At 35.3% G+C, this 11,300-nt stretch overlaps 1 protein-coding gene across 1 annotated transcript; it reads left to right on the top strand.

Annotated features, from left to right (window-relative positions):
* Positions 1 to 6,651: 6,651 nt before the first annotated feature.
* On the top strand, positions 6,652 to 10,869 carry LOC141697190 (ubiquitin-conjugating enzyme E2-17 kDa-like). The gene is made up of 5 exons (XM_074501464.1): positions 6,652 to 6,796; positions 6,889 to 6,971; positions 8,249 to 8,376; positions 9,704 to 9,808; positions 10,495 to 10,869. Exons 2-5 carry the CDS (start codon positions 6,902 to 6,904, stop codon positions 10,636 to 10,638), a joined length of 447 nt encoding a protein of 148 aa, XP_074357565.1. The 5' UTR covers positions 6,652 to 6,796; positions 6,889 to 6,901; the 3' UTR covers positions 10,639 to 10,869.
* The last annotated feature ends 431 nt before the right edge of the window (positions 10,870 to 11,300 follow it).

The following is an 11,300-nucleotide window of genomic DNA, read 5'->3' as shown; positions in this document are numbered from 1 at the left end:
AGATGTAGTAAGTTCTGATATGACAGTGAAGCAAGCAACCTCTGACATAGCTCAAGTTGGCTTGATATCATAAGATAAGGAAAAGGAAACTGACATTGCTCATGTTAAACCTTCAAAGATACTCCTACCGGGATTCACCGAATCTAAACAGACTCAACCTTTGAAGACTGCAACAAGTGGTTTTGAAGCAAGAGTTGTTATAGGAAAGGAAGCAAGAGATAAATCTGGATTGGGTAGTTCTGATAAAATAAGAGTACATAACACTACCAACGATCCAACTTCCTTAAGTGAACCAGGTGTTGGAGCAACTACTGAAAGATTGAATCGACTTGAATCTGTACAAATGGTTTACCATACCTTTTTAAAAGAACATATCTTGTTATATTTTATGACAGATGGAAGGGTATACCATATCAGGCAGAATGGTATACCACTGAAGTATTTTGAGGAACTGGAACATGTTCTATTCCTACTTCAAGTGAAAGACAGATTAACAGATAGTGTTGCAGGTTATTTAAAGTCACAAATTCGAAGACAGGAGAAGCTTTATTCTGTAAAGTCTGACAGCACATACTGTCCCAAGTACAGAGATCACAAAGGTGATATTGTCGAAATGAAGCCTAACTCTGCTAAGATCATAACTACTTTTCTGGGTTATAAGGCTGTGGAATTTAATTTAGAGTCTGACAAGGCATATCTGATCAGACTAGATCAGGAGATAAGAAAAGCTAAGATAAATGATTTCAGAGCGGCTATTTTTTCAACTGGTGAAGATACAGCTGAATTGATAAATGCTAAAAGGAGGATGGTCAATGAACTTGAATATGCTGAGAGATGTTTGTTGAAGAACTATCTCAGAACAACTCCCGATATCAAAGAGATCAGAAATTGAAGCCAAGTCAAAGATCTACAACTGCTTAAATTCTGAAGTGTATACAGACTGAAGCTGTTATCAGACCTTAAGATGGTAAAGCTAAAAGGACTGTAAGTTATAGTTATCTAGTCAAATTCTCATGCATTTGTACTTAATATTTTTGACATCATCAAATATCTGTTGAACTTGTATATTATGCTAATTTACAAGTTGGGGGAGATTGTTAGATAAATTTGTGATGGCATGCCTAATATGATTTGTGTTTAGTTTTCAGATCTTACTTAACAGGATAAATCAGTACTTAACTGGAAATCAACACTTATACTGAAGACAAAACTTAAGATATCAGAACTTAAGTTATCAGAACTTAAATTATCAGAAGATATTTATCAGAAATAATATCAGGACTTAAGATGACTTTCAGATAAGGCAGGTGGCTGATTGAAAGGAAAGAAGATCGAGACTAAGACAGAAAGAAATATGCATGAAGAAAGAATTCTATAAAGAATAGAATACTTGGAAGAAAAGATAACTAGTTGATATATTTTAGGAAGCAATATTATATTCCATATCAATTAGAACATTATCTTATAACTATGTAGTATATAAATACAGGCATAGGGTTTACACTATAAGTGTTATCATTATCGAAGTTATTATTCATTATAACCCTAGCAGCTCTCGTGATAATTTGTTCATCACTGAGAGAGGACAGTTCCATATTGTAACAGAGTTTATTGTGTTGAATAAAATCTATGTTCTGTTACTTGTGTTCTTTAATTCGATTTGATTGTAGTAAATACTGTATTCAACCCCCTTCTACAGTGTGTGTGACCTAACAGAGACAGCTTATTGTGTCATAGTCAACTTTCATCTTGACTTGCTTTGCTGAAAAGATAAGTGATAGAATCTGCATTAGATGAGTTGAAGTCAGCTAGATACACATTTCATTTTCTCACTCCAGTGAGAACCACTTTGTTATTTTTCTTACAGATAACAACATAGGCTTCAGAATTGAAAGTTACAGAGTTGCCTTTGTCACATAGTTCGCTGACACTCAAAAGACAGTTTTTGAGTCCATCCACTTGAACAACTTCTTCAATGATTAAGGGTGAGCAAAAAACTGAAACAAACCCGAAACCGAACTGAAACCGCTAAAAATCGGTAAAAACCGAGTTGAATCCGAAACCGAAAAATTACAAACCGAACTGATTCCATGGGTTCGGTTCCGGTTATTGTTTAAAACCGAACCGAACCGATTATTTAAATAATTAAATAAATATATAATTTATATGAATTTATATAAATTTAAAATAAATGAAAAGTAAATATAAGGTATATTTTCTTTTAAGTATAAGAACTGCAGCACAATGTTGTCAGCTAGGTAAGCTACTAAACATACTGTTGGAGACTTCTTGCTCCAAAACATGTTATTTGGTTAAATTCCTAATGTCAATGTTAGCAGTGCTGAGTTGATTTTTGTAAACATTTTCCCCAGTGCAGTGTTGCAGGTATAATGCCCAAGCCAAACATGAACTAACAATATAATTTATTACTCCATAAACATTAGGCACCTCATTCTCGCCTACTTCAGTGTTAGGAGATGCAAGGAATTATAGAAAGTTTCAATTTCTCTTCCGAACAAAACTTTGTAAATGCAGTAATTGTCAGTTTTGTAACCGAAATTGAACCGATTATAATCGAACCGGAATTTTTAAACCGGAACCGAAACCAAATTCGAACCGACGGTTGCGGTTTTAAATTTTTAAAACCGAAGATATATGGTTGTGGTTCCGGTTTTATCCGAAAACCGAGCCGAACCGGCCCATGCTCTCCCCTATCGATGATGACATTCTCGTTTGAAATCAAGCCATATCCCACAGTATACTCTTTGTTGTCATCTCCAAAAGTAATACTTGGTTTAGCTCTCTCCTTGAACTCGGTGAGCAGGGTAGAGTCTCCAGTCATATGCCTTGAGCATCCACTATCTAGATACCATAGATTCTTTCTATTTCCATGCACACATCAAAATCAAATCAAGTTGATTTTGGTACGCCAAGTTTCCTTGGGTCCTGCCTTGTTATCCTTTTTCTTAGATTTCTTAGGTTTTCCACCATCAGACTTAGGTGATTGAGGATCAACCTTAGTCCTAGGGGATTGACTGTGAATCTCATGATCAATTTTAAAATTATCATGCACATTTTGATTAACATGATATGGCATAGATTGTGCAAACATGTTATTTCAGTAAGGCATGCTAAATGGCATTTAGGAATATTAAATGCAGCATAATAAGGATTTTGTGCAAATGGCATATTAGCAAATTGTACATTTAAATTATGTGCAAGCATAATAGGCATGACATTCATTGGTAATGTGGGCATGTTGGGAAAGAGGGAGGTGCAGACATGGGTGTAGGTATAATATATTTGCAATTAACAGACAAATGATTAACATTACCACACTTCACACAAGTCTTTCTAGGTGCATATTTATCAGGTGTGTAGTTATTATATTTGTTAATTCCTACTTTCTCATTCCTGTTGTTTTTTCTTGTAGAATCTGCATTGACCTTAATTTTCTCCAATCTATAACTCAACTTCTTCATTGACAGATGCCCCACATTTACTCTCTTTGTATCCTTGACTCGACTTGATTTTACTGTAACAAAGTTCTTAGAAACTGATCCATATTTCTCATTCAGCTTGACTAGCTTAGATTTGCTATTTGGCTTCTTTTCTATCAACGGATGTGCAACCTTGTCTTTCAACGGATGTTTACTTTCATCTTTCGACGGATAAGCTTCATCATCCATTGATTCCACATCCGTTGATAAACCATCAACCAAAATAGGGTCCAGTTTCTTCTTGTCCTTTTTTCAGGCTTCTTCACAGAAAAACTCAATTCCTTGAACCTTGGCAATTTGGGCACTTACATTCCTTGATGATTTCCAAGCCTTGATCACCTCTTACTCACGTTCAAGCTGCTTTCTTAAAATTACCTATTTCTTCAAAGATTCAGTCAATTCATCTTTTGCAATCTTTCACTCTATTTTCAATTACTCAAAATCAATGAATTGAGTTTCTAACACAGCATTCCTCTCACTTAAAAACAGATTATTACTTTTAATTCTATTGTTTATTTTAGTGAGTGATTTAAGTGTAACATGCAAGTGATATTATTTTATGGACATATCATTTATAGCATCATTACACTCATCTTTAGATATGTAGGCTAGGTTTGTAGTGATTACCTGATTGCTTAAGGAATTGACATCTGCTTCATCTGATTTGGCCATTAGAGCTAGGTTGACATAGCTTGTTTCTTCATATTCATCTTCCCCGTCTGATGCCCGGTCATTTTCCTGAGTCAAGAAAGCCTTTTCCTTTTGTTTGAGCAAATCAAAATATTTCTTTTTATAATCCACTGGCTCAAACCTCTTTTTCTCAGAGTTAGGCATTCTGCATTCATTGGCAAAATGACCACTCAGGACACACTTGAAATATTTGAATTTTGACTTGTCCACCATATTTCTATTTATCTTGGTTGCTCCAAAATTCTTTTTAAATTTGAGCTTGGCAAATCTTCTTGATAGGAAAGCCAAATGCTAATCTATATCCTCCATTTCATCCTGACTAGGATAATCTTCATTCTCAGCCATTAGCCATTTTCCTTTTCCTTCACAAACTCTTGAGTTTGGTGCAGATTCCACAGCTTCAACCTTCAACTCTATTCATCTCTCTTGTTCAGCTACTAATGCAACAGATCCACCCTTCTTTCTTCCTTTCTCCAACAACTCATCATGCTCCATTCCGAGCTCATAGGTTTTTAAGATATCATACAGTCTCTCTAAGGTAAATTCTTTATACTCTTGAGAATTTCCAAGAGAGACTGTCCTTGGCTTCCATTCTTTTGGTAGAGGTCTCAGGAATTTCAGATTCGAATCTTTAGTTTGGTAGATCCTCCCATACAACTTTAAACCATTCAGTAGTTTTTGAAATCTACTGAAAATATCACTCAGTGACTCGCCATCTTCAAAATGAAAATGTTTATATTGTTGTATGAGGAGTTGCATCTTGTTTTCTCTGACTTGCTCAGTTCCCTCAAATATCACTTGAATTTGGTCCCAAATTTCCTTACTAGTATTGCAGTTGATAACATTGTCAAACATATCTACATCATGACCATTGAATAGAATATTCATGGCCTTTTTGTCTTAATGAACTTGCTTAATGTCTTCATATGTCCCATTCTGACTTTGGCTTTGGGACTGTTTGCTTATTTCCAACAGCTCCTTCAACATCTGTGGCAGCCCTGCGAGGAACATGAGGTCCTTTCTCTATGCATTCAACATATCTTTCAGCTTGATAGAGTAGATGAAGGTGCATCTTCACTTTCCAGTGATGATAGTTGTCTTTATCCAGAAGTGGAATCTTCACTCCAACATCCTTTATACTCATGTTGTTAGTTTGTTTTGATCTTTAAACTCTTAGTGTGTCAAGAGCTTGCTCTGATACCAATTGTTAATTCTGGTTTCTTTTGAAAATTTAAGAACTTTTTTCAATATATATAACTGTGAATGAATATGCAGTAGTGCGGATTAAAAGAATTTAAGTATTCAAACACAAAGTAAATAAACAAGACTGTTTAAAAACTTTCTGGTGGATTGAACTTTCTACCAGAGATATATATATATAAAGATTAGAGAACTCTGCGATACAAGAATACTCACATCTGCTTACAAGTGTTTACAGAGATGAACAGAGAGAATTTCTAACAGATGTAGCTTTATCTATTTCTCTGTTCAACTTCTATTGTTCACACCCTACTTAAACACTTGCTCCCCTTTGTTTATATACCACCAAGTTACATATGAATAAGATAAACAGTAAAAACAAGAATCTAAGTCTATTCACATGTTGCTTCATTTCTCTATCCATCATTTTTTAATATCTTCAGTTAAGCAGAAAAATGGAAATGTTTCTTTGTTCTCTAAAACATGCAAACGGGATGTCATATTCCTTTTGTATACAATCAACCCATGTGACTGTCAAGTCGCTTTCAACTGCTATTTAAATTTTTTTTCCGTCGAGACTTCAGCATTATCCGTTGATACTTCACTTGAGTTATTCGTTGAGTCTCTAATGGATTATCCGTTGAAAGTGTCTTGAGTCATCCGTCGAGGCTTTGTAGTTTATCCGTTGAAAGTGTTTCCTTAGCAGTTGACACTCTTTCACTTATGCAAAATTACAAGACGCCTTCTATTTACAATTAGCCAACCTATTTTGCATATCTTAGAATTTCCAACAATTTCTAAAACTTTGAGTAATTACAGTATACATAAATATGCGACAAAAGACTTATTGAAATAGAATTTACTCTATCAGCGGATGAACAAGTGTGGTTATCTGTTGATAGCTACAAAAACACTTAATTAAATCTACTAACGTGTTTTGGTGAATTAATTTTTCGTTGAAAAGCCTCAAATTCTTTATTTTATTTTATTTTATTTCCCTCAATAATATTATTTAGTTTATTCTTGGAATAATTTCTACTTATCTGATTTATTTTGGTTTATATTTTTCGTCTTCAATTCAAGCAGAGTTGAGTTTATTGGATTCAAGAGGTCGATCATATCTTACGGTGATTTCATTTTTTAGATCCAAGAGTTTTATATGAATCTTTGACAAAAAAAAACATAATTATTTTTTTAAGAATAATTTTTTTATCTAAAACTTTTATTTAATTTCTTGATTTCCACCTTGTATATGGGTACTAAAATAAAGGGTGCAGTGTAACTACAGTGGGGGCGCTAGTAAGATAAGATCAATGGAGCAGCCAAGGGCCCAGGATACTTAAATTACTCGACTCACTCTCTTTATTCTTCTCTCTTCTGCAAATCTCTCTCACTGGGTCATTCAGGTAACTTATTATTTTGTATCTCTACATGTATATATATTATGAATCTTTATGTTTGTTTGTGTTGATGACTAATTTGATCTAGGGTTTTGTAGTGTTTGTGTTGTGATGGCATCTAAGAGGATCTTGAAAGAGCTTAAGGATCTGCAGAAAGATCCTCCCACTTCTTGCAGTGCTGGTATTAATTTTGTGTTTGTGTTTTTGATTTTTGGTTTTGTGGGTTGTTTTTGCTTGTTCTTGTTCTTGAAATGGTGAATTTTGGGGGGTTTTTTATCTGGGTATAGTTGATTTTGGGTAAATTAGTGGTAAAATATGTGATTTTGTGTTAAAGTTTTGATTTTTAAGTGATTGGTGGTTTTTATAGGTGTTGGGTTGGTTGGGTTTTTAGCTGGTTGGGTGATTTTGGTTTGTTGAAATGAGGTCATTGAGTTATGATTTCTGACTCGAGAAGAACACGCGTACAGAGGGGTGGAGGCGAGACTTGATTTGTGAGGGGGTGCTGGGGTGGGGGTGATACTATGGTTTTTTCACTTGTTGGTTTTTAAAGTAGATGACTTGTTAAGTTAAGAAGAGTGTTCTAGTTGATGTGGGATGCGGAAAGCCCAGTTGTAGTGTTTGTTTGCAGTTGGGTACATATTGCTGAATATCACATTTTGTATATGGCTAATTGGAGCCTCCTTTTCAAACAACTTCCTATATAAAAAAGTAGACATGTATCTAAAAGTGTATATGAGGTCATGAGTTATGCCTCGTGGAAGCACAGGCATACACGGGGAGAGGGAGGGACACAGTGGTCAACTTACAACGGTGTCTGGTGAAGCTATGGCTTTGTGGTTTTTGAAGTTGATGATGTATTGTGTTAAGAAGAGTTTCTAAGTTGATAGGGGATGGGGGCAACCCTGCTAATGGTGTTTGTGTTTGTCTGCTCGAACATCCCTGCTCATATGTATGATACATCATCTTTTGTCATCGTATTTGGTACCTATTGCTGAAGATCGAGTATTCTTAGTATTCTTAATTGCTTATGTCATGTTTGTGTAATTTAAAATGGAACTCATGGCTAATTGAAGCCTCCTGTTAGAAGAACTTCCTATTTAAAATGATAGGCATGTTTTAAAAGTGTATATGAGGTCATGAGATATGACTCGAGGAAGCAAACACGTACTTTGGTGCGGACACAAAGTCACATCACGAGGGAGATGCTGCAGTAGGGTGGGTTCCAGCTATGGGTCTTGGTTTTTTAAGTTAGTGACCCTGCAGCTATGGGTCACGAGGGAGATCCTATTTTAAAAGTAGACATGCATTTAAACTGTATTTTGTTCAGCTCATTGCATATTATGCATATTAGTTATAGACAACAGAAATCTGCACAAAATAAAGGAATTTTTAGTAGTTTCTGTAATACAGAAGTTCAGTCCCTCCATTCGATTTAATCTTTGCACAAATATCTTGCAGGCCCTGTAGCTGAAGACATGTTCCATTGGCAAGCTACAATTATGGGTCCCCCTGACAGTCCATATGCAGGTGGTGTCTTTCTTGTTACTATACATTTTCCTCCAGATTATCCTTTCAAGCCACCCAAGGTACTTATTCAACTTATGTACTTCCTTGGAATTTGACAATTAAATGAAGCTTAGCTACATGCCTACACTCTACTGTATTTGGAGAATGCTTCAGTTGCAAGATGTAAACTGTCATATTACGAATATTTTGTGGGGCATAGTCCTTGAGTGTGCACAAATAAGTTCATCATGCGCTGTCTAGTCATTTTTCTGTTACCTTCGTGCATAACTCCTCTAGCACTTATTAATGATGCACTAAATAATAGCAAGTGATTTGTATTTTTATAATTTATAACTGCAATCACACTTATTTATGGAGATTGCCTTGCAACTTGCAAAAACTGATAGGTGTTTAACGTTACAAAATACGAAGCTAAGAATATATGTGTGTTGTGTGTGTACGCACGCCCGCACTCATTCCCTTCCTTTCTAATTAAATTATCAAGTTATCATTATTGTTCCAGAATTGGTTCTCTTTCAATATTAAATAAGAAATTTACTCTGGAAATTTATCTCCTTTCGTACTTATTTGATATTCGTCTGTTTTATATATTACTTATATATCAATCTAAAATCATTAAGTAATTTTACATTCGACTTCTCAGCCCATAGCCCTAAATATATTACAGTGTTTAACTATAAATGTTTATATTCTTTTGTTACTCTGTTTTAAACAACAGTGGCAATTTTCTATATGTTTTTAGCAGTCTTTACTTGTGTGTTGCTTGACTCGAACAATTCATTGCTATTGTAGTGTAACCACATGTCTACAGTTCAATTTGATTCAGTTTATTGTTTTGAATAAGATTCCACTGAACCTAGTTGAGAGATTGACCAACCAACCCAAGAGCATAGTTAAAGTTAATAAGAATTCTGTTGACATTGATCGAGTAACCAAATGAGTTAAAGTTAAAATGAATTATGTTGAGATTGACTGATTAACCAAAGAGCACTCGGTTGGATAGTTAAAGTTAAAATGAGCTCTGTTAGTTATGGTGCATTCTGTACAAGTGTGCACGAGGGTGTATCAGTTCGTAACTGGGTAATTATTTGAGAATCTGCTAGATACTTATTGCAATATGGACTTCATTGTTACCAATGCTTCCGATGGGGACAATACTATTCCTTTTTTACAAATGTTTCTACGCATACTTGTTGCACTCACTTTATGCTCTTCAGACTTTAATGCACAATTTTCTAGGTGGTTTTAATTTCTGCTGCTATATGATATTTTGTTAGGAAAGCAATTTGAAGGAAATGTAATGGTATTCTAGCTTCTCTAATATCCTTCCTTTACGAGTGTTGTATCTTATTTTATTGTACTATTTTGTTTTGATGTGTTCTTTAGGTGGCTTTCAGGACCAAGGTTTTCCACCCAAATATCAACAGCAATGGCAGCATTTGTCTTGATATTCTGAAGGAACAATGGAGCCCTGCTCTTACTATATCAAAGGTAGTTATTTTTTTAACAGCTTGACTTCTTAAAATCATTTTTCCTCCTTGAAACTAGGCGATAATGTCCCAGGTATTTTCTAAGTTCAAGGCATAAAATGGCAAAAGAAAAGATTTTCCTAAATTAGATTTTACAATGGTATGGTATCTAAGTTAGATTTTACAGTAAAGAAATTCAGCTGGCACTAGGGAAGTTCTGCTTTTTATAGGAAGGCCAAATTAGTTGTTTCTTAGGCTATAGTTAATTGGTCCGTTTCTTCTTATCTAGCTTTGCATTTTATGATAGCGAAAATATAGTTTACTTGCCATCCGGGTTATCATCAAACCGCCAAAACCGTCTGCACCGCTCCGCACCACAAAATGTGGTTTTTAATATTCGCGGTGTGGTTGCGGTTTGAATTTTTTATAACCGCATGTGCGGGCATGTGTGGGTTGGTCGTGGTTTGATGAAAAAAACGCACCGCGATCGCCCCTACTTGCCATGTACAAGTAGGATAGTTTGAACCTGAATTTTATATGGTTGTTAAGATTTGTTTGCTTGAAGTTTTTTTTTAGTATTGGCATGCTGAAAGAATGAAGTGTGGATGCAAATAAAAGACACTGGCAAATCTGCAGTCAATCAAAAACATTTAGCTTTCTAAACTCTCAAAATTGCATATTTGTTTAAATGTTCTTGTATGAACTCAGGTTTTGCTGTCAATCTGTTCTCTGTTGACGGACCCAAATCCTGATGACCCTCTTGTACCGGAGATAGCTCACATGTACAAGAATGACCGGTCCAAGTATGAGACAACTGCTCGGAGCTGGACCCAAAAATACGCAATGGGTTAAGATGCTTCCATGCATATGAGAGGAGGGCTTCTTTTCCTTGTGTGTTGGAACATCTGTTTAATATTTTAAGAAAGTATGAAATTGCAATCTGTCTGTTTGAGATGGACCAAATGGGAATCATGGAAACATGTCCTCCTTAAATTACACTTGTGCTTTTGTTTCGTGTTGGAAGTTGTCTTAAAAAGCACTAGTTTATTTCCCATTATTGAATGTTCTATGATTGCGATCTTATATACGTATCTTGTTGGCACTGTTCAGATCTTAAACAAGGTAATTGAACTGTACTGACCAATTCCTAAGTCCTTGTCTATGCGGCTTGTGGGCTACACGGAGATATTTAATTCATTGCTCTGCTAATTTGGTAGATACTAGTAACAGTTCCATGGTATCAGAGCTTCAATATCATATGTCAAGTTTTCATGTGGCAAGTTTTCATAGAGATATTAGGCTTCAAGATTTCATCTATTCCTTGGGGCAGTTTCTTGTCTACATGATATGATAACATCTTCGTGCACTGTTAATCTTCTGTGATCGCACCTGGTAAGCATTTGCCGGTATTTCATCTTTTGGTGGTTTGAATCAGTGAACATTCGTTTAGCTACTTAGGAGTTGTAGTGCTTTCATACTGTCTAGAACTTATTATGAGTTCCGATCCTTTCCTA

The sequence above is a fragment of the Apium graveolens genome, chromosome 11 (assembly GCF_009905375.1).
Source record: "Apium graveolens cultivar Ventura chromosome 11, ASM990537v1, whole genome shotgun sequence".
In the NCBI taxonomy this organism is placed as follows: Eukaryota; Viridiplantae; Streptophyta; class Magnoliopsida; order Apiales; family Apiaceae; genus Apium; species Apium graveolens.
This window is presented reverse-complemented; position numbering and strand designations above follow the sequence as displayed.

What these genes read in the sequence shown, in the direction of transcription:
- LOC141697190 (XM_074501464.1), top strand. Translation starts at nt 6,902, where the DNA reads ATGGCATCTAAGAGGATCTTGAAAGAGCTTAAGGATCTGCAGAAAGAT. An exon ending in TCCCACTTCTTGCAGTGCTG is followed by an intron (nt 6,972 to 8,248) that starts GTATTAATTTTG and finishes AATATCTTGCAG; the next exon opens with GCCCTGTAGCTGAAGACATG. An exon ending in ATCCTTTCAAGCCACCCAAG is followed by an intron (nt 8,377 to 9,703) that starts GTACTTATTCAA and finishes TGTGTTCTTTAG; the next exon opens with GTGGCTTTCAGGACCAAGGT.